This window comes from Macrobrachium rosenbergii, chromosome 5 (genome assembly GCF_040412425.1).
Source record: "Macrobrachium rosenbergii isolate ZJJX-2024 chromosome 5, ASM4041242v1, whole genome shotgun sequence".
In the NCBI taxonomy this organism is placed as follows: Eukaryota; Metazoa; Arthropoda; class Malacostraca; order Decapoda; family Palaemonidae; genus Macrobrachium; species Macrobrachium rosenbergii.
Window position 1 is genome coordinate 38479145 of NC_089745.1, and position 24218 is coordinate 38503362.

The 24218-nt window shown below is 36.7% G+C and overlaps 1 protein-coding gene across 5 annotated transcripts in view; it reads left to right on the forward strand.

The window, feature by feature from the left end:
* The window catches only part of Rab5 (RAS oncogene family member Rab5), a 37711-nt gene that overhangs the window by 5923 nt on the left and 7570 nt on the right, over positions 1 to 24218 (forward strand). For 2 of the 5 annotated variants that reach the window (XM_067104050.1, XM_067104052.1), the window contains exon 2: positions 16015 to 16186. In XM_067104050.1, the coding sequence (XP_066960151.1) occupies positions 16021 to 16186 (166 nt within the window). In that variant the 5' untranslated portion in view covers positions 16015 to 16020. Of the gene's footprint in view, positions 1 to 354; positions 417 to 484; positions 723 to 798; positions 1000 to 16014; positions 16187 to 24218 lie in introns of those variants that run through there. The other 3 variants (XM_067104053.1, XM_067104049.1, XM_067104048.1) reach the window with 3 other exon arrangements.

Genomic DNA, 24218 nt, shown 5'->3' on the forward strand with positions numbered 1-24218 from the left:
AACGCAACAGTCAAGTCGTTCTACGCGTTTGAAAGTGCCGTTTCATCATTTGTTAAAAGTCGAGTGTACACATTAGCGTACAGAAATGTGACATACAGAAGATTAAAAACGAAGGCTTTTGCCGCTTCCTGTTAAAACTCTAAACTTCTACGAAGATACGTAGATGACGTCACGACGAAGGGCTTATATAGCAGCCGATGACGATATGTCATGACTGGATCAAGGAAATCGCAATCAAGGAGAATAGGGACAGAAGACCAGCTCGAACCCAAATGCGGTTCACTCTCATGTGATTGGGACTTTAATTTCCTTGGCAGGGAGAGAGAGAGTGAGAAAGAGAAAGAGAAAGAAAGAAGAGAGAGAGAATCTCAACATCACAACACTACGCGGAGTGATACACGCCAAGTAGTCCCGTAGTAATTGATAGTAATTTTCTCCATATACCGTCGCGTTTATATTCGATATTCGCTTTGCGTTTCATTTTATTCGTTTAGCGTTCGTTTGTTACGGCGTCGTTGCTCGAAATATCGAAGGGGTTGAGAGAAAATAGATTCGTCAAGGGGCGGGCGGAGGAGGCGGAGGAGGAGGAGGAGGAGAGAGAGAGAGAGGTTGTTGTGTGGTTAATCCTGAAGGGGTGGAGGAACGTCGTTGTTAATATTTTGTGGCGTGTGGCCGTTTCCTTTCAGGGTTTTAAGTCTCCTTAGTGACGCGATTTCGTACAGGTAAGGCGTGGGAGGTGTTCTGTGGGTCCGGGAGAGGGTAAATGTCGCCGAAAATGGGGGAAAAGAGCCGAGTGTTGGTAAACATTTTGTTATGTCTTCCGCCCGTCCGTCCGTCACTACGAGACCAGCTGATCAGATTGATCCTTCCCTCTGTCCGCCCGTCCGTTTTTTCGCCCCTGTCACGATCCTGGCCTCTCGTTTCACGTTCCCTGGCCGAACTTTCGAGGCTTTGACGAATATCAAAGGAATTTTTCAATCCAGATTCCTCCCGAACAAAGTATGACGTTAGCCCTTAAACTGAAAAAGAGAGAGAGAAAGAGCGAACGAGAGAGAGAGTGAGTGTGTCTCTGTCACAATCCTGACCTCTCATTTCACGTCTTTTAATCACAAACTAAAAGCCTTAACGAAAATAAGACAAAATTCCAAATCTAGGTTTCTCCCGAATAAAGTGTGACGCTAGCCCTTAAGCTGAGAAAGAGTAAGTGTGTCGGTCACAATCCATCCTGGACTCTAGTTTCACGTAATTTAACCAAACTGCAAAAGCCTTAACGAATGTCAAAGGAAATTTTTATTCGAGTCCTTTCGAACAAAGTATGACGTTAGCCCTTAAGCTGAGAGAGAGAGAAAGATCGAGCAGAGAGTATGTGTGTGTTGTATCTGTCACAATCCTTGCCTCTCATTTCACATTCCTTAGCCAAATTTTCAAAGCTTTGACAAAGATCAAAGGAAATTTTTGATCCAGATTCCTCCCAAACAAAGTATGACATTAGCCCTTAAGCTGAGAGAAAGAGTGAGAAAGTGTCACAGTTTCATGTTCTGAACCCCAGTATTCCTCTTCAGCCCTTTGTTTCTTTAATCAAATGGGCTAGTTCAACTGATGAAGAGTTGAATTTATTTCTGGTGATTTTAATGATTCCACAATGCTGAAGGTCCCGTTGGTAACCAATTGGTTGTAGCCCAATAAGTCTAATCCTTGGCCAGCCCTAAAGCTGTTAATCAGTTAGTGGTCTGGTAAAACTAAGGTATACTTAACTTTTTGGACAAAGTATGATGTTAGCCTTTAAGCTGAGAGAGAGAAAGATAGTATGAGTGAGTGAGTGAGTGTGTGTCTATTACAATCCTGGCCTCTCGTTTCACATTCCCTAACTAGACTTTCAAAGCTTTAACAAGTATTAAAGGAATTTGTTAATTTAGATTCCTCTTGAACAAAGTATGACGTTAGCCTTTAAACTTAAAGAGAAAGAAAAATAGCAAGAGAAAGAGAGAGAATGTGTGTGAGTGTGTGGTTTGTGTGTCTGTCACAATCCTGGCCTCTCGTTTCACATTCCCAAACCGAACTTTCAAACCTTTTAACAAATATCAAAGGAAATTTTTAATCCAGATTCCTCCTTAACAGAGTATGACGTTAGCCCTTAATTTGAGAAAGAGAGAGCAATCTAAAGGCCATTATGTATAAATTTTCATGTGAATTATATAGTTATGTCAAGGACTTCTCAACCTTCCCCTTTCATCTCATTTTGTCCTAATTAGGGAAAAGGAAGGAGGCTTAACCACATATACTGTACTGTACTTGACTTCTCTGAATTGTCTCAGTTCTGGTTTGAGGGGGTGTTGGGAGCATGGTCATTACGATGTATTTGGAGTGGTATTTTGAGGACTGTGGGCTTTGAAAATGTTGAAGGCCCGTTTTTGTTTTTCTCCCATCTTTGAACTCTTATGGAATAGCCTTTCATACTATCCTAGCCTGAAAATAGCCTATGGCATTTTAATGCATTTTGTCACCACCAAAATTTAGTAGACTCGCTTATCGTGTGGCTGTGTAAAATCAGTTATATGTAAGACGTACGTAGAGTAAAGATGTATTCTATATGCCCAAGTTTGCTTGCATAATGCCAAAATGTAGCCCAAACTCAGTACTCTGTGGAAACAAAAGTATTTTGTTTAGGCTAGATCCTATGGTATTAATTGGGACTAAATATGCATGAAATTAGGTTAACCTAAAATCGGTCAACCCATAGGAAAGTAGTGTTGTCAGTGCACTTCACGTGCTACACTGTAGGCATTACTTAATGTTCTCGGTAGCATTCTTTCAGCCCCTGGCAGCACCCACTTTCACTCCTTTTACTGCACCTCTGTTCACATAATCTTTCTTCCACCTTACTTTCCACCCTTTTCTGACAGATGTTTTAACATTATTTTCAGCACTGAATGACTTCATTGGTCCAAATACTTGCCCTTTAACCTAAGTTTTACATTCCATTCTGTTCAAAAAGTGCTTGAGACTGGTCCTTTTTATGAAAATGTGCTATACATCTTTTCACTGTTGTCAGAACTTGTACTTGATGGTGATTTGAAGTGCATATACATATACAGTTATTACAACATTCATGATATGCTAAAACAGTGTATTAAAGTACTTTCTAAAATGTACAACACCAGCAAAACAATAAGGAAAATATTGCCTATGTAGGCTGTGGTGTTCTGAGAGATACTAAAGGTCCCTTCGTTAAAACAGCAGACTGCCACCAGAACCCGGTTCCCGCCAGTCACTGACTGGAATATTTACTGCCTTTTTTTTTTTTTTTTTTTTTTTTTTTAGCTTTATGATATTTGCCATCTTTTGATTATATTTTTATGTTCATCCTTAAGGGGCTGGTACTATACACAGAACATAGCACCCATTTTGTAAGTAAACTGGTACTGTAGTTATAAACTAAGAGTTGTGCAGTAGTAGCCTGCAGTTTTACTGTCCCTTCCCCAAAAAAGCTAGCTCTCTCTCGTATTTCTGACTTACAGTTTAAGAAAGGCAGATTGTATAACAATTGGTCAGTGTGTATTTTTGTGGTAAGAGGATGGAATTGTGTAGTTATTTAATAATTTCTTGTACAAACAGAAATACTTTGTAGAAAATTATATAACATTACTTATTTGTAGAAAATTATATTACATTATATATATAAGGTTATATATATATTATATATATATATATATATATATTATATATAATATATATATATATATATATATATATATAATATATATATATAATATATATATATATATATATATATATATATATATATATATATATATATATATATATATATAGATAAAAGAATATGTATATATATATATATTATATATATATATATAGTTTTAAATGAAGTTAAAAACTATATTAGACAAAAGAATATGTATAGTAAATTTAAGTTAAAAACTAATAAGGGAAAAATAAGCAAATCTGAAGTTAAACACCAGACAGTGGTACTAATTTTTTAATAGTCCATAATTATGTTTAATGTCCCAGTCTTTGGAACTCAATGCCATTAAGTGAGGTATGGATTGAGACTCAGTCTTGGACACATTAGTTGAATTGAATTCATATCTCCCATTTGTAGCCCTTATTTGCTTTATTTTTTTATAATTTTGTTGATGCCATGTTGACATGGTGTTACTGTGCATTTGTGCGGGAGGTATTATGCAGTTGGATGCAAAAGCTAAAAATCATCGGTTGTTAAACTATGGATGGTCTGCTGCCTACATAGAAGACTGTTTACTTGTTCAGAGCTCTGTACAGTACTGGTGATGTTCCTTCAGTTGTCGTGCAAGTGTTCATAGTTTCAGCTAGGGTCTACTAAGAGAAGGTATGCCTATGCAGGCACAGTTGTACCAGGACATAGATTGCTTTCTTGAATTTATTGTGATCTTGTTATTGTTAGAAATTGGCAGTGATCAGATTTCTTGCTCAACCAGCAGGCAAAATACCAACAAGAACTACCAGCATGGCTTTGGTAGGTCATTCTTCATCACCTGTCGTCCTTGGAGAAGTTCGTTCCTTTTGGACACTTGCATTATTATTCACGTTGTTGGTGTCTGAAGCAGTGCTGTTCCACCCCCAGCAGTCCTCTCTCTTATCTTGTGCTGCTCAGGCAGGGAGTGAAGGTTGATCTGGCCTAGTGGGAACTCACGGCCTTTGGAGATGCTACAGTCCTTGGACACATCAAGAGAATGATGTTGGGCACATTGAGAGGCTGGGAGATCCTACTTCCTTCTCATGTGTGCGAAGGGAATGACCTTCATTTATGCATTGTTGCTGGCCTGCAAGTAATCCAAAACTTAATGATGGGCCAGTTCGCCATGCTGGTGAGCTTTTAGCCAAGTATATTATTGAGATTCGGGGAACACTGGTGATGGAATTTTTGGCCTTGCAACTGAACAAGGATCCCCTGGTGTTCTGCAGCTCTCCCCTACCCAAGGCCCTTGAAACTTTGTAGGTGGTGATCCATACGACATGCTTTTGTGCCTAGTGTTAGACCTGTGGCAGTATCAGAATAGGACCAGGCATCTTAAGCCTGAGTGTTGGCACATATGTTAGTTCCAGCAGGCACAGGGACATTTACAAGAACTTTATGTCAGTCTTCACGAGACGATCAAAGGGTATATGAGTCATTTGAAAATTCCAGTCCAGACAGAGTCATGGGTATTGTTCAGTCCCAGCTGGGTACAAGGAACTTTTTAGCATTGCATGTAAGGAAGACAGGGTCTGGCATCAACAGAGCTTCACCCCATCACACCTTAAGCTATGTCACCACAAGTCCTTGGACTCTCCCTTAGGACCTGCGGTGCCTGTTAAAAAAGTTTTATAACTACTCGAGCTCTTCATTGACACAGAGGCATCTTGCTTAGGGTGCAAAAATGATGTAAAACAGGGGTTTGAATGGCAGAATGACTAACATGCCTCTCCATTTTATCTCCTGTAAGTGAATTGCCAATCAGGCTGAGTAGATGTTGGAACAGGCCACACTGCATGCGAGTTGCACAGCAGACCACCTTTTGTAAGAGGTTTGGCTCCAGTTTTCTCTCTCTCTCTCTCTCTCTCTCTCTCTCTCTCTCTCTCTCTCTCTCTCTCTCTCTCTCTCTCTCTCTCTCTCTCTCTCCAAGGGTAGGAGCTAGAGCATCATTATCTAGACCTTATATGTATATTTGCCTCCATTGTGGTGATGGTGATACAGTTACCTTATAAGCTGTACCTTCTGAAGGTCAGACAAAACTTCTGGCTCATCTGTATGTCAGACTGTATGGAAGGTTACAGGAATTATTTTTTGTTTAACACTCATGATTAGGAACATAACATCTGCAGGTGGAAACAGAACAGTGCAAGTCAGTTCAGAGAGACAATCCTCCTACCTTAAGACTACAGGTATATCTTCCCAGCTGGAGGGAGTTTTTTGAATTATCATAGAGACTTATAAACAGACAGATGAGTGGGCAGTATCCCACCATTCATGTACCTACCATAAATTAATTGCCTTGGTACCAATCTTCAAAGACTTTCAAGTTCACAGTTGGAATATTCATGAAGTAAGCTTAGGTTTTTTATCTTCAAAGTTTGCTATATTTAAAAGCCAGTAATACTGTATATATCATCTGACAGCAACACTCTCATTACAGAAATTAGGATTTTAAGTTTTTGGTCCATTGTTGGGGCTAGGCCTTAAATTGCAGTAGATTTTGGAGGAATGACATTAACTTCTGGTGGAAGTAGGTATTAAGGTTATGGTTGGTTGTAGTAAATGCAGTTATCTTGACCACTTACATGATTTAGTAGAAATGTGAGATTCATTTATTCATTATTACATCCATTAGAAATTATGTATGTTCCTAGAATACAGGTTACAGCCTATGTCACTGACTGTTGTCAAGACAAAATGCCCAAAACTGTGGCTGTAATTAGTTATGGTGCCAGACTTTTCCCAGCTCTGGTTAATCTTCATCCCTCAGTTTGCAGTTCTTGAATTAGCTTATAATATCCTGCTTATCCCATCCACAGGATACTCAGAGGCAAGAGACTGCTCTGGGGCCAGGCAAGCATAATGTACAATCTACCCAAGTAGAGGGGTATTGCCATCAGTGCACCTCATGTTGTGCACTGTAGGCATTACTTAAGGTTCTTTGCAGCGGCGCTTCTACCCCTAACAGCAACCCCTTTCATTCCTTACTGTACTTCCATTCATATTCCCTTTCTTCCATCTTACTTCCCATCCTTTCTTAACAATTGATTCACAGTGCAACTGCGAGGTTTTCCACCTGTTAGGCTTTTTAAACTTTTTTACCGTAAGTTTCCGTTTCAGCACTTAGCCTTTGGCCTAAATTATTATTCTGTTCTATTGTACAATCTACTGTCACTTAGGCATCAGTGAAGCTATTTCTGCCTCATCTTGTCATTTTTGTAAGTAAATGATTGTAGGCTGGAATTGGGGAATTTAAATACATAATTTACTTTAGACAATTAGAAACTGAGCCATCCTTATCCTACCCTGTGATCAAAACGGCTTAATGTACAATTTCAGTTCTTCATTTATTGTAATTTTTTAAAACTAAATCATCTTTTACTTATCACCAATTTTCAGTTTTTCTCTCATATTCCATCATCACAGTTAGGTACACAGAACAATAGTTTCAAGCTGCTTACCCTTTCTAACCTGGTATTGAGATGTGGCAACATGTCTGCCACATCTACAAGATATTCCATCTTGAGTCAAGATTTTATGAATCAAATCTGGGAAAAGTGGCAACATCTAAAATATATATGATCTTGGTCACATTGGTTTGACTATAACTTTATGCAAAACTATATAAGTATGTTATTGACATGTGTTTGTTTTTTTATAGCTTGGAATGTGACGTTGAGAGACATGCAGTCTTGTAGCCTAAATTGCAGTGGTGGTTTTGTTACGCTTTCATATGAAGCTTTCTTTTGATTTTTACTAGGTCATATAGTACATGTTAAACTTAGCAGCTAGCATAGCCTAACTGTAACTAGACTTGCAAGTGATATCTCTGCAAGTCATTTGCTCTAGCACATAGCACATGATCAACCCCATACAGTAATCCCTCAGTCATCTGTACTTCCCCTATCCAGTCTACACCCTTGACCACGCCTCTTTAAGTGTGTGTGTGTGCGCACCAGTTGGCAAAGTCACACAATGGATTTGCAAAGTGAAGATCAAAAAATCTGGATGGTAGTGCAAAAAAAAAAATACCTCTACTTAGCCAGGCAAACTAGCCAAGTGTTGTACGTGTGCTGATTGGCTCATTGGGAATGTGAGTTTACTGTATGAAGGCTTATTGCTTGATTGTGAATTTTCATCCACCAAGCATTACAGTATGGGGTAAATTGTACACAAAGTACAGTAAAGCACATGCTTACAATAATACAGTACAGTAATTGTATATGGTTAACACATTGTACTCACAGAAGTGTCATTTTAATTTTTTTTTATGATATGCATACACTTGTAAAAAGACAATTTTTTTTGTAGGATATTATATTTTAAAGCTAGTGTATATTTTCATAGACTAGCCAGTTGAATGGTAGGATGAATTTTTGGATGTCCTATAGTCCTACAGGTAGCATAGCTTTGCTGAGCCTAGCACACTTTTCCTTTTCCAGCACTGTGGTACATTATCGTGGATAAGAGGGATTACTGTAATGGTACAACAGATTAGCCTATGTTTAGTACACAGATGATACATTGTGTACAGTGTTTTAGATAATTGGAATTTACTTGTTTGTCATAATATCTGTCCCTATATAGGTCTGTATGAGATATGTTGTGCTTTTTCTGAAATTATCTGATTTAACTTTCTAGTAACCCAGACCTGTAATTCTTAGGGGCCTAATGTTTCTTAACTGTAGTAGGCTTGTTTTTAAAAAGTACAGATTCAAATATAGTCCCTGATAGAGCAAATATTGTGCTTAAATATGCTAAATACATGATAGAACCAGCTGGAAAATAGGCAGTTCGTATGTCATTGCTAAAAATCACAGTGGAATAAAAATTAACCGTGAAAATCTCTTAGTAGTAATTATAGTACAGGGATATATTTCTTACACAACCTATTCAACCCAGTCTAGGATTCAGTATGTGACTTATGTTTGCTTTGCATGAAAATTATGCTGGTAGTAATTATAGGGAATGCATCCTAATTTAACTTAGTTTTGGGTGTGGAATGTACATTGTTGACCTTGGTTTGCAAGGGCGAAGGTTGTAGTTCATCAGTAGCATTAGGGACCTTGGGAGGTTGGGGTCAAAATATCCAGTAGTTTGGTGGCTTTGAGAGGAAGGTAGCCTAAGGAAGTCAGTGGCCCCTCCTGTGCAGGAAAATTTTAAAATCCTAATATTAATGGTGACAGATTGGTGCTAGGATTGGCAATTGATGTTATCCATGAGTTTAACCAGACCCAAAAGTTTGCCTAAACACTTGTTGTTAAATGAGAGGTAAGCATTAGAGCAAGAAATTGATAGTATATGGAGAAAAGACCTAAAGTAACTGAATAAGGCTAAAGGAATGTAGCCAGTGGTTGGAGGGATGCTGCAGAGAACCTTTAGTGGGGCCTTCATTGTACCACATTTGGTACAATGACAGTGCCCTTCCTCAGTGAGTGGGAGGTCCTGGCAAAATGTAAAATCAGCTTTGGCAAATTCTATTATTACAGTGAGGTCTTCCTGGTCCCACTTTTCGTGTTGAGAACAATTGTCAAATACCACCTTTTATTGTCAGATGGTAATATAGCAACAGTACACAAAGTACAGTATGTAGTGCTTACATGTTGGCAACAATTTATTCTTGACAAATTTGCTAACTTTTCACCATAACTTGTTTAAGAGCTTGTTAACATACTCTTCAACACTGTAGGCAGATAGTGCCATCATTGCACCTCACACGTTGCACTGTAGGCATTACTTAAGGTTCTTTGCAGTGTCCCTTTGGCCCTTAGCTGCAACCCCTTTCATTCCTTTTACTGTACCTCTGTTCATATTCTGTTTCTTCCTTCTTACTTTCCACACAGATGTTTAATAGTGCAACTGCAAGGTTTTCCTTCTGTAACTCCTTTAAAGATTTTTTTTCTCTCAATATCCCTTTCAGCGTGGAATGATCTCATAGGTCCCAGCGCTTGGCCTTTGGCCTAAATTTTATGTATCATTGCATTCCAACACTGTTCAACCACTTTGATAGCCCATTGCAACAAATTTTGTTAAGGACATTGGATATTGATATAAACAGTGCCTGAATTACCTTAGCCTATTTCAAAATTTTCTTAGTGTGATAGACTTAGAAGTTACTATAAATTACATCAGGTGTTATTGGTTTACAAGCTTGTTAGTTTTGGTTCGTTTGTAAACCTTTGTCTGACTGAGGCAAAGTTGTAGATTATTATTTTTTTCAAAAGGAAAGAAACGGATATCTTAACGCAGGATATTGAGCGATTCATTGCACATAGAAATAAAAAAAAGCTCCTGATGGAGGGAGAGAATAAGGAAGCAGATTGCAAATGCAGAAATAAAGAAACCTGTTGCAGGGCAGTGAAAAGGAAAGTACCGTAACACACCAGAAATGTGAAAAATGCCAAATACTGAGCTAACATTCTCTCTCTCTCTCTCTCTCTCTCTCTCTCTCTCTCTCTCTCTCTCTCTCTCTCTCTCTCTCTCATGTGTGCTGCATTGGCATACATGGTGTCGTGGAACTTTGTCCAACCATCGTGATTACCATATTTTATTTCTACTTTTGAAGCTGTATCTTTGAAATTGTGGCAATTGAAGGACACCGAAGAATAAAATTAATAGAATCTGTAACAAAATGAATCCCTGGGTGCAAATTGATGATGATAGTTGATCCAACAACAACCTCACAATTTTGGTTATGCTAACCTACTGTAAACTTTGAATTTGAACAGGAAATATTTGAATGAATTTAATTTTCCTGGTGGATTTGAATGAAAGTTAGCATTTCTTTATACATTTCCTGTTGGATTCAGTGTTTACAGGAGCAGGCTAAGGGTATCCAAAAAATTAGTTTTCTCTGTTAGCTTATATTGAAAAAATGAATAAGAGACTCAGTAATACTGTAATAGGTTTACATATCAAAAAAGTATTGAATTATTGTATGTTTTCTCTTTTAATACTAGAGGGCTGTAAAACATCCATTGATATCCTCATAATCAAGTTTACTTCTAATGCCTCGTAGTTCTCATGAATACAAGAGTATGAGGGACCGACCATGTAGTCAATTCTTACCTATATTATTCAGCAAAGTTTAATCTCTCCCGTGAGCAGTGTTGAATTATTCAATGCCCATATTTCCTGCAACAGTGAAATTCCAGAATTCCATTACTGCTGTTTGAGGTTTACTAAAACTACATTTTGCACTGTTTTGGCTCATTCATGCTAATGTAATGCACTGGACAGCACTGAGTATTTTAGCTGGAGAATTATTTTGTAGTTGTGAAGATCATTGCGTTACATAACCCATTTACCATTATTCCAGGGTCATGTAGAATTTATTGGAAAAATTAGTTTTACCTGGTCCTGTGTACAATAATAACACTAAGCAATGTGGAGATAAAACTTAAGGACACATTTCTCTATTTTGGGCACTTTTTTTCACAGTATTATTCTTACGAGAATCTTTTGGTGTTCAGCAACATACCTTTTTTTTTTTTTTTTTTTTTTTGTACACCTCTAGTTTGTTGTCTCAAATTTAGCAATTTTTAAATTTCTTTTAGGTTGTGATTTTTGTTACTGGATATTAAACTAGGCTAGGTATGTCTGAGAAAAATTGACTTAGCATCAACACTATCAGTAGGCTTTTAAAGGTAACTAAGTTGAAAAAAGCACGGACAATCATTCCAGAATTGAGGCAGCATTCATAAGTCAAATCCATGACAACTGGGGCCATATCCCATTGCACCCTATTCCTTAGGCACAGCCTCCCACAGGGGCAGTTTGAAGGGAATATTCCCCAATAACTGACTGCCAGTGTCACTTTTTTTTTTTTTTTTACATCAGGGTTCCTCTTGCTGGTTGTCCCCCTTCTTTCAATCAATACTGCGTGGTATATGCGCAAGTTGCAAGAGTTGTGCTCTCAGACAGTCTAATGCTATAGTACTTGTCAGTCCACCACAAATCACATTACCTAGCTTGTGTGCTAAGAGCTGTATCTTGTTGGTTTATGCCAATATATAATCTTAAAAGAAAAACACTTGCTTACTTTTTGAATAAGGTAATAAATACCTAACATTGTCCTCTGAAGTTCAAAGTAATTTAGTAGAAACCTGTTGGATTTGATTTGGTTGTTTGATGTGTGGGCTTATGCTCATATGATTGAAGTCCATTAAAGTGTATACTGTATACTATAATTTATTTAGCATAAATTGATGGTAAAGTAGCAATGGTTCATCCCTCAAAGGTGACGTTAAATACTATATGGAGCAATTTAGTTTCCCTGAGGATATCAAGCAGTTGGAACCTCTAAAGTTCAAGCAAAGATGCAATGCATTTCTACCCTAAAACATTTCTGGTATTTTATAATTTACATACATTTTTATCTAATTATATGTTAATTTATTTTTCTTTTCTAATAACTGATTTAATTTTTCTGTATTTCCTATTATCTTCTGTAACTCCTTTCAAATGCACAGTATATTCCTTGGAAGCCTTAGTTTCAAGTCAGTGGCACCTGTGGTCTTGTTCCATATCAGTAGGGTGGTTCTTCTGAATAATATGATAATAATAATAATAATGGTAATTTAGAACTTGTGAAATACTGTATACATAAAGGAAAAAAGTTATTTGATATGTGTGAGCTGTTTTAAAGACAGAATAACTTTAAAATTAAGATACTGTTCGGTATTATGTATATCACAAGTTTTTTTTTCCAATCAAATGTATCTTTAAATTTGGATAGGAAATACGCAAAGTATACCTAACAGAATATTGGAACAGTAGCATAAACAATATCTATTAAACCAGTTTTGAAAAAGTAACTAACAGCACTCTTCAGTTGATTTGAGATAGCATATGTGTATAGTAGAGTGGTTGGAGATTTGAAAATGGTAAGAGTCCCCAGGAATTGAAGTAATTGGATAAAACTTTTACAATTAATGATAGCTAGTGTTCTTGTCCCTGTTGGGGGGGTTAGTTCCGTCAGTGCACCTCATGTGGTGCGCTGTAGGCTTTACTTAAGGTTCCTTGCAGCATCCCTTCAACCCCTAACTGCAACCCCTTTCATTCCTTTTACTATACCTCCATTCATAATCTCTTTCTTCCATCTTACGTTGCTCAACCCTCTCCTAATAATTGATTTATAGTGCAACTGCAAGATTTTCATCCTGTTAAACCTTTCAACCCTTTTTACTGTCAATTTCAGTTTTAGTGCTAAATGACCTCATAGGTCCCAGTACTTGGCCTTTGTCCTAATTTCTATATTCTGTTTTATTCTACAGTGTTCTTGTAATCGTAGAGGACTTTGATGAAGAGGGCATAGATGAAAATGATAGAGAATAATTAGAGCGAAGATTTTGCCATTCAGATCTTTTGTATTATAAGAAAGTTCAAAATATATATTAAGAAAAATTAATCTTGAAACTAGTACATGATATTCAGTTAGTATTTTTTTAATGAGTATGTATATTAGCCTTGATATGTTTTCCATGACAGAAGGTAAATGTTCAGCCTGCAATATTCAGGCACAGGTGTGGAAATACACGTAGTATGTGCTTTTAGTCTACACGTAGTATGTGCTTTTAGTCATGTCACCAAACCGTCTAAACTTGAGAGAGACCCAGAATAAAATTTGCAGTATTTACAGCCCTGAATTTTTCTATACCATGTCTGTTTAGTTTGTAGGAAATGCAGAAAGTTTATGAAAGTAGGTTAGTTAATACATTAGGCAGTTGAAAGACAAACATATCATTGGTGGTAAAGTGCTTGGGGATGTTGTAAGTCTTCCCTTGTGAAAAAAATATGATTCTGTTCTGTGTTTTGAGAAATGGTACCTTGGACACATGGTGGAATAGTTATTTGACCCTCATGGTAATTCAGTATTCATTATTTTCAAGGTAGAATAGTTTTATTGTAAATTTCAGCTGTAAAATAACTTGCAAAGTCTTTTTTTTTTCTTCACAGTTACCATAGTTATAATTAAGTATCCATATCTTGATAATGTAATGCAATCTAACTATTCAGCTCATGTGTGTTCTTTGGCATTGAATGTATTAGCCAAGGTCTCTCTCTCTCTCTCTCTCTCTCTCTCTCTCTCTCTCTCTCTCTCTCTCTCTCTCTCTCTCTCTCTCTCTCTCTCTCTTGTGTGAAAATGCTTTCCTTCTTTTTTATTGATGAATATTCTTTTCATAGATGGCATGGATGAAATGAAATACTGTACTGTAGCTGCTAGTTTCTAGGTCGTCATTCTCTCTCTCTCTCTCTCTCTCTCTCTCTCTCTCTCTCTCTCTCTCTCTCTCTCTCTCTCTCTCTCTCTCTCTCTCTCGTATGAAAGCTGCTCTCCTTTTTATATATTGATTGTTCTTTTCGTAGCTAATGTGACAGAAAGGAAATAGATTCTCTCTCTCTCTCTCTCTCTCTCTCTCTCTCTCTCTCTCTCTCTCTCTCTCTCTCTCTCTCTCTCTCTCTCTCTCTCTCTCTCTCTCTCTCTGTTTTATGAAAATTCTTCCCTTTTTTCTCACTGATTGTTCTTTTCATAACTAGTGTGACTGGAACAAAATAAATGTCAGTATCTCTTCATTCTTGCCTCTTTCACAAAGCCTAAGCCTGCAAGGTTTAAATACCTTGACCTTGTTCTTAACCTTGTTCTCCCAGTTTGTGTCAAGAGCATAAATGCAAGTTTTTCCACAAAAAATATATTTAGACTTGTCAGTAACACAGACCCATTCGTTTGGTAGTTTGTCAGGTTTATGTAATTTGTACTCTTGTTATCACAAGGTTTAGATTAGTGAGAACAGGAGAATATTTCTGGGCTGAACCATCCGCGTTGCCATTCCACTTGTAGTATGTGAGTCATGCTTAGCACTTATGAGGTGTCTTGCCATGTGATGTGTTGAGCAAGGGCATTACATGTCCCTGTGGTGTGTGAGTGTAGTATATATTCTTTAGGGAATAAACCAGTTTCAACAAATGTTCATTTTGTGAGTGTAATGCAGACCGGACTTGTGAAGCGTTCATATAGCCTATTTGTTTTTGTGTGATAGTTCATTTGTGGTATGTGAAATATTTTGAGGATTGACATCCAAGAGTGTACAGTACTGGCCTTTAGAAATTGTTTAATAACCACTGCCTGTTGTATGGAGATTGTGTGCTAGTTTTAATTTTGTTTCATCTTTCAAGTTTTTTCCCTAAATTATTTTTGACCCATAAAACTATTTTCTCAGAATTTTTTGTGAGTGATGTTGAGAACACAGAATAATATACATAAATGGGAAGGTGATTTTTTTGTATAAATTAACTGTTATTTCTTTTCATTTAGGTCTATGTAGTGGGACTGGTATTTAGAATTTTAATTATTCTTGGGCACACACCATGTACTGTGTTTAATCCAATACTTTTTATAGTGTACATATACATCAAATCTTTTTCATTTTGTAGAGAGGTTGGACCCAGTTCCCACAAGAAAAGTTTTCATGAGCTGCTTTTGCTCTAAGGAAACCATACAATTCCTAAAAGAGGAGTGCATTACTTATGCTTGACATTTAGGTTTAAAATTTTAGTAAAAGTCTTACTTGTAGGCGTCCCATTAATGTCACGTAGAAACTAATGTTGATGCTGTTAAATACCGAAGGTGCTTTTTTCATACTTGACATTTTTTCCTAGTTGTATCTACCCAAGGAATTTCAATTTATTAAAGGGATATTTTGTTTATATGTAGTTTTTATCATAATTTATTTTTAAATGTATAGTACTCTGTAAAAGTTGCTTGCAGTAATTTTGTTCATGTGCCACATGACTATTAATCTTGAATATAATATTCAAGTGATGCAAATGGTTTTCAGTCAGTTTGTAAATCTAATTATGACCCTGGTTATTTTCTACCTAAAAAAAGGAACATTTTTTTAAAACTATAAGTCATCCCATCATAATAAAGAAGTAAGAGAAACTAATCAATGGTAGGTGCTAATAGCCTCATTTGTAAGCATCTCTCTCTCTCTCTCTCTCTCTCTCTCTCTCTCTCTCTCTCTCTCTCTCTCTCTCTCTCTCTCTCTCTCTCTCTCTCACACACACACACACACACACACACACACACACACACACACACACACACACACACACACACACACAGTGAGCCTCATTAATTACTGAATGTTCTTTTTTTTTTTTTTTTTTCATTTAAATCTTTGTTAAAGACACATTAAACTTTATCCCTTAATTTAACTGGTTATTAAGACATCTTTAATTTCTTAATGACATCACCAAATAGTTAACATGGCATTACATTGCAGATAATTATGGCACAGAGAGGAGGAGCACAGAGGCCTGGTAATGGAGGTGGTCAAGGAAAGATCTGTCAGTTCAAACTTGTGTTGCTTGGAGAATCTGCCGTTGGGAAGTCCTCACTTGTTTTAAGATTTGTAAAAGGCCAGTTTCACGAATATCAAGAGTCCACTATTGGTGGTAAGTATTGTTTCATTTCCATGTACTGTATAGTATTTTGAATCATTTACTGACATTTATGCTGTATTCCCTGTATGGGGAGGGGTGTTATTCCATCAGTGCACCCCTTCTTTCCAGAGTCCTTTCGACCCCTAGCTGTAACCCCTTTTATTCCTTTTACTGTACCTCTGTTCATATTATCTATCTTCCGTCTTACTTTCCACCCTCTTCTAACAATTAATTCATAGTGCAACTGTGAGGTTTTCCTCCTGTTATGCCTTTCAAACCTTTTTATTGTCAAATTCCGTTTCAGTGCTGAAGGACTTTATAGGTCCCAGTGCTTGGCCTTCAGCCCAAATTTTATATATTCTATAGTGAAATGTTTTATGTGATTTGGAGACAGGTATTTTTAATCCTTTCAGTATGCTTAAATCTAGTAGGTGTCCTCATAATGTAAGGGGTTCAGTGGTCAGTAGATTTATTGGAGCTATGATTTAGTTATCGTTTAGAATTTTTGTTTTTATTTTAAGGATCTTATTATTCTTGAATGTTGTTTACATTTCTTACAGGGCTTACACTTTTGACATTAAATTTTGTAAAATTACGAGTAGGCTACTTTAATTATATCAGCAGTAAAACAATTACTGCAAAGGTGATACCCAGCAGTGAATAAAAATAATCAGTACCACTACCAACACAGCATCATGTAAAGGGCTTTAGTAAAAATCTGACACTCATGTCATTCCTGTGCTTTATCTTCCACAAATCTCCATCATCTGCCGCCTCCATTTTCAAAGTTCTCATCCAAGTAGGGCTTGTTATTCAGTTTTGGTTTGCACAGGAGCCCAGTTGACACTATCACTAACTAGGGTTTGTACAGAGGACATGTCCACATCATTTCCATGTAATTTTTATCATTGTCATGCAGGATTTAGATAATTTCTTCCTATGGTGTCATTTCTCATTCATGATGCCTTCAGACTTCTAATACTCTTGTTAAAACTTTATTCTCAAATCAACAAAATATTTTAAAATTGTTTCCATTCTTAGAGATTCAAGGCATGAAATTATTTTAATTGATTTAATTTCTAGGTCTTGTTTAGCCTGTCCATAGTTTGATTTACCTTTTAAAAGTCTAAATTCAGACTTGAGAGAATTGTTTTGGACACCATGTTTCCTAAATATGTGAAAGATTCAGCCTCATTAATCCTATCACCATCTACTGTTTTATTTCATCCTCTGTGCACAATCTGCCTTCGTCATACTCTGCACAAATGATAATGACAGCTTAAACATTTTTATGGTGGCTTTTCTCTTTTAAGAGATTAGATACGTAATGAGTTTTCTCTAATCTCCTTTGTCTTGTGGTCTTTTTATTCGAGCTCCTGTCTGGTGTAGGTCGTACCTCAGCTCTTTTACTCTAATTTGTTGGGACCTCTTGTCAGAGATAAGTGTTCTGTCTCCCTTCATTCCATACAGGTCTCACCTATTTTCCAACCATTAGACACTACTACTCTCCAGTTTCCTCGTTTGTAGTTTGATCTTCCCATCAAGCTTTGGTCATGTCCTAGGTCTGGCCTGAACGATTAGACTTATTTTACGTGGCTAAGAACCAATTGGTTATTTAGCAACGGGACCTACAGCTTATTGACAGCCCACCCCTGCTTGCCAACCCCCCCATCCACCCAAATGATCAATTCATTCATTTCCCATCTTTGTGAGTTGCCATAGATACATTAGATATAATCTCTTGGACTATTTTTGGCCTCAAGTGGAACATTCCTCCCCTAAAACATGTTCTGCAAAAACTTCAAAGGCATCGTTGCATTACAAGAAACACTCCTCTGGCCTCATGACCGTGCCATCTGCAATCCAGTGCATGAAGACTTCAGAGCTTTCTTGGCCTCATCGTTGCAAATTACAGATAACATCATAGGTGGTCTCCCGAAAGGGGGCCTTTCTTTCCTGTGGCACAGATCGTTAGACAATATGGTAAATGTGATGACCTATAGGAGTGATAGATTGCTGGGGCTTCAAGTGACAGTATGGGTCTCTAAGATCCTAATAATTAATGTTTATATACCCTGGGAAAAGAACAATAATTTTGTCAATACTGCATGATCCCAGGTGAGTACACAGCATTATTCACAATTCTACTACTGATCATATTTATATAATCTGGGACCTTAATTCTCACCCCACAAAACAATTTTATAAGGAACTTACTTGCTTCTGTCAATTCATGCTCTCCAAATTAGTGATGTAAAGCTCCTCCTATACTTATGTACAAAATAGAACGGACACAATTACAACCTCCTGGCTGTACCACTGCATCACATCCCCACAACTTCACGATTCTATTGTGACCTGCAACATTCACTATGATCTTGCAATGGGGCATGATCACATCCCCTTACACTACCTTACAGGTGCCCCTCCCTACCGTGAACCCCCTAACTGATCGCCCACCTGCCGTTAATGGGGATTTTAAAAACCAGCAGAAAACCAGATCCTTTAGGGAAACCACAGAAACCAGGCTATGGTCAATACAGTAGTTCAACTCTCAGACACCTTATTGTGTAATAACCCAAAATGTAGAAATGACCACCACAGGAGAGATTTGAAAGAATTCTATTCAAATACAATTTCTACTGTGCTTGCCTCCAACAAGGATGCCTTTAGATCTTGTCAAGGCAACTCCTGTAATATAGTACCTGGATGGAATGACTTGATTAAAGAGCTACATACACATTCACAAGAAATGTTTTTACTATGGAGGCAAAATGGTAGTCCAAGGGAAGGACACTTTGCACTGCTAATAAGACAGGCAAGAGCTCAGTTCAGTCTTGCCCTTAAGCACTGACAACTGAATGAAAAGCACCTAAGAGCTGATGCAGTGTCTAGAAAATGGGGATCTGGGGATTACCCTCGTCTTTGGAAAGACATTCAATCCCTAAATCCCAAAACTAAAACGCTATCACAGAGAGTAGGAGACGGTGTTAGTAAGGGGCTATCGCAAGAATGTGGGGCGATCATTTCAGCACTATCCTAAGTTGCATAAACAATCAAGACTCCCGAAGGGATGTAGATAACCTACTTACTGATAACATTCAGTTTCATTTTGCCTATCATATTACACCAGGTAAAATTCAGCGATGCCATAAACAACCTATCTAATAATAAATAGCCCAGCTGCCATGGTCTACATGCTGAAGCTTTCAAATTCTGCCCTCCGATAATTTACATTTTGCTAGCTGCTCTGTTCATTGTGTGCATAATTCACCAGTTTCTTCCAGACTCCCTACTCTTAGTTCACTGAATACCATTAATAAAAAACAAGCCAAAGGATGCAGCTAGCCCTGGCAATTATCGCCTGATTGCAGTTACTACAATTGTGTCGAAGATATTTGAGTCCGTTCTTCTAGTGAGGCTTCTCCCCTTTCTACACACTACTGACAACCAGTTTGGCTTTAAAGCAAACCACTCAACTGCCACCTGCATCTACATCCTGAAAGAATTGTTGAACTGTTACCTATCATCAACCTTCCTGTTTTCCTATGTTTTGTAGATGTGAGAAAAGCATTTGACAGAGTAAACTACCTGAAGCTGCACAAACAAAGTACACCTTTGTATTTAATTGGCATTTTATGTTGTTGGTTCTCCACGCAATGATTCTGTGTCAAATGGGGTAACATATTGTCGTACACCTTCGCCACCCTAAATGGGCTCCGGCAAGGAGGCAATCTCTCTCCATACCGGTTTAATATGTACAGTGAACCCCCCGTATTTGCAGGGGATGCGTACTGCACCCCCCCACAAATAGCTAAAATCCACGAATACTTAAAACCCCTCTAAAAACACTTAGAACTGCCCATTTTGATAGTTTTAAACACAAGAAAAACCCTCTAAAAATGCTTATACCTAAGTATTTTAATAGTTTTATCACAAAAAGTGCATTTATTCATGAAAATTATATGAAAATACAGTAATTAGTGAATATTTCTCAGTGAAAAATACCGCGAATAATGGGTAGATATGTTTCACAGAGAAACCTGCGAATCGTGAGAACATGAATACGGGGGTTAATTGTTCACAGATGCCCTGAATGTTAAACTGAACTCACTCCCAATCAGAATTACTATCAACGAAACAACATTAAACAACCTCTGTTACGCCGATGATATGGTTCTGATTTCCCCATCAGTGCAAGGTCTCCAGCTACTCATTGACACTTGCCGCCAGTGTGCAGAGGAATTTGATATCCTATGCAGTGAAACCAAGACCCAGACCCATTGTATGTTGCTGCTCCCAAGATCGCTTAAGCATGTTGCAGAACCACAAATTTTCCTTGGAAATCATCATCTGGAATTTATGCATGAATTTCCGCATTTGGGCCACATTATTACGGACGATCTAAAAGATATATCTGCCATAGTACAGATGTTCATAAGAAAACCACCAGCAACATGATTTCAAAAATCATTGTCACCAAGGGAAAACTGCTGTCACAGTACTGCTCAGTATGTATGGGTGTTCCCTTTGGACAAACTGTAGAAGATCATGAGACATACACTATCACTTACAAAGACATTTTGTGAGACGCCTCACAAACACTCCAGTGCCACACAGATGTTCAAGAAAAGATAATTTAAAAATCATTGTTAGGGGAACAATGGGATACCCAAGAAACAGTAGCTGTTTCTACAAAGCATCCTGACAGTGCGGCAAGAAGATCTAAATTTGGGAAAGATGGGATAATGGGATGTCTGTTCCTTAATTGACTTACTTTCTATTTCTGCAGTTTTGAAGTGTCATCTGCAGAATCTGTCATTATTTTATTATTATTATTATTATTATTATTATTATTATATTCCTATGTTTTTATTATTATTATTGGTATTTTTTTTTTTATTTTTATTATTACTGTGATTAATATCTTTGTAGAGTTTTGCTATTTTCAATTTTCATATTAGCCGTCTGGACCTGACTTTCTGGACCTGACTTCTGTAACCACCTAAGGTCCCTAGCTGGAAATTATTTGCATTTTTTTTTTTTTTAACTATTCTCAGTATTATTGCTGCCATTACTGTTATTATGAATACTATTTTTTATGCTTCTTCAGCAACTGTGCGAGTATTGCCGATTTATTTTTTATCATGTTAGCTCATGTTTCTAGATTGTGTATGTTATTGTCTCTTTGTATATTCCACATATATGGCCTTGAGCTGAAATAAAGGATATTATTATTATTATATTATTATTATTTATTATTATTATTATTATTATTGTTTTTAAGTTGGTTATTGTACTCTTCATGCTTATTTAAGTACTGTATGTACAGAATAGGCATGCAAAACAAAATTTGAACTCACAGGTGGCAAAGGGGAGCTTTCTGAACACAATTGTAATTTGCGATCCCATTTGTTTGTATCTGAATGCTTGTAAGTAGAGATGTGTCTGTATCCATTTGTTCATCAGTGCCCAAGTTTCTGCTGCATAGTGTAGTACAAGTCTTATGTAACCTTCTAAAGCTTTTTTTTTTTTTTTACTCTCCATTTCATCCAGGTTGCAGTTATCACAACATGGTTTTCCATGTCCTCTTCTCCATTTCCTCTTCTAATACATTTCAAGCATCAAAAATCGATTATGTACTGTACTTTTAATCTTGAACATTTCATGACACCATATCTGACATTCATAAACAGTAACAAGCAAATTCTTACATGTCACAGTAGTAATAGTTATGAAGTTATGAATACAACTGAGCTGTGGTTCTACACTTTCATGAGGCTTAACTCAAAAGGATTTATTTTTGTAAATAACAGATGGAGATTAGAGCAAAGTAAAAGTTATAGACCTAAGGTAACTGATGAAAAGTAAAATGCAAAAGCAAAAGCATTTTACTTTTCTTCAGTTATCTTAGGTCTATAGCTTTTACTTTGCTCTAATCTCCATCTGTTATTTAAAAGCAAATCCTTTTGAGTTAAGCCTCATGAAAGTGTAGAACCACATCTCAGTTGTATTCATAACTTCATAATTATTACTACTGTGAGATGTAAGAATTTTCTTGTTGCTGTTTATGAATGTCATATATGGTGTCATGAAATGTTCAAGATTAAAAGTACATATCAAATCGATTTTTGATGCTTGAAATGTATTAGAAGAGGACATTGAAAACCATGTTGTGATAGCTGCAACCTGGATGAAATGGAGAGACAACTAAAAATATATATGTCATATCAAGTAAAAAAAAAAAGCTTTAGAAGGTTACATAAGGCTTGTACTACACTATGCAGTAGAAACTTGGCCACTGATGAAGAATGGATAAAGACACCACCCTAATTACCAACATTCAGATACAAACAAACGGGATCATAAATTTTGACAATTGTGTTCAGAGTGCTCAGCCAGTGAAATTGGTTCCATTTAGCACATTTCTAGGTATAAGTTCACAATTTTTGTTTTAGAATTCAAATTTTGTTTTGCGTGCCTATTCTGTACATACAGTACTGTATGTACAGTGTATTGTGCTTTAGGATAAAAAAAATGTACAGTACTGTACTGGTTTTATATCATACTATGCTTAAATAGGCATGAAGAGTACAATAACCAACTTAAAAATTAGATATTTTTTATAACGTATTTGTTGATGACTTCTCTCATTTGTTGCTTCCCAGAGCAGCACCTCCAGCTTTTGTAAACAGAATATTACAGTTGGGTCAAAAGTTTGTTTAAAATTCGCATAAATTACTATGGTAGAAATCTATGTACAGTATCTGTTGAGTAATGGGTATCCATGTATAACAAAAGTTTTACATTAAATGAACAGAGAATGGTGTAATGAAACAAACTAGATTCCTAATGTTGATATTTAAGAACTGATTTACCTTGTCTTCTCATTTGGCTGGTACAAAAGCATGTCTGAAGCACATTTACATTAATTGCTGAGGTTTTGTATGATACTTTCTTGTGTTCTAATTGCACTTCAGTATGGTAAAGGATTCAGTCTGCTCAAGTTTTCTCATGGATGCTGTATTCCCATCTGCCACCGTAAAATCCTCCTTTATATCCTCTCCTTGGGAATTCTTCAGGAATTTTGTTTCTAGACCTTTCGGGGTTGAAGCTGAATTAGGTGCTAAAGATTTCCAAATTTACCAACTATATGAGATTAGATACCATTTACAGTAAGTCAGCAAAACCTTTTAAAAAGTTTAACTTACCCATCTCTCAAATAACCACATACAATAGTTAAGCTGTTTGTGTAGGTTTTATTATTATTGATTAATTATTATTATTGATATTTTAACATGATGACTGAGTTACTACACTTAACTCTCATAGTGCTATGAAATGTTGACATTATCAAATATTGTAGTTTGGTTAGAAATATACATTCTATACTGTATATGTTAAAACTTACTTCTTTGTATGAAAATATTACTCTACTTAATACTACACCATTCCAAATCTCATAAGGCTTTTAGGGTGGTTTTTTCATGTCAAGTGCAGCAATTCCATATGTAGCTGCTGCTGAATTTTTAATGCAGAGCTGTGTGCTGTTGTATTAAAGGTCAAGGAACTAATCCATGATAGAGGTTGTGTTATTTTTAGTGATTCCTTTATTTTACTTTATTGAATTAATTTTTATTCCATACCTTCATTAATCTTACAAATTCTGGATTGGAGGGTTTTATGTTGAACTAGAGTTCAAGAAGTAAATGAGTACCTCCACTAACTGGAAATCAAGTGGATAAATGGCCAGACGGTGCTAAATTAAAAGTTACTTGTAGACTGTATAGGGCCATTTTACCTTTTTAGCATTGCTAAGAAAAGGATTAGGGAAAGCTGATAGTCTTCATGGGAGTCTTGTTGGAAGTTAGCAAAAAGGCACTTCTATGGAGCTGAATTTAGACTTGAGAAAATGGAAAACTGGTTGGTGGTACATATAAATTGGGTATATACTAATTACCTATGATTTTAATACTGGTTGAGCACCAAAGTCTTGTGACCCAAGAGGCCATTTCTGCTTAAGTTTTCAAGATGGAAAAGTTAA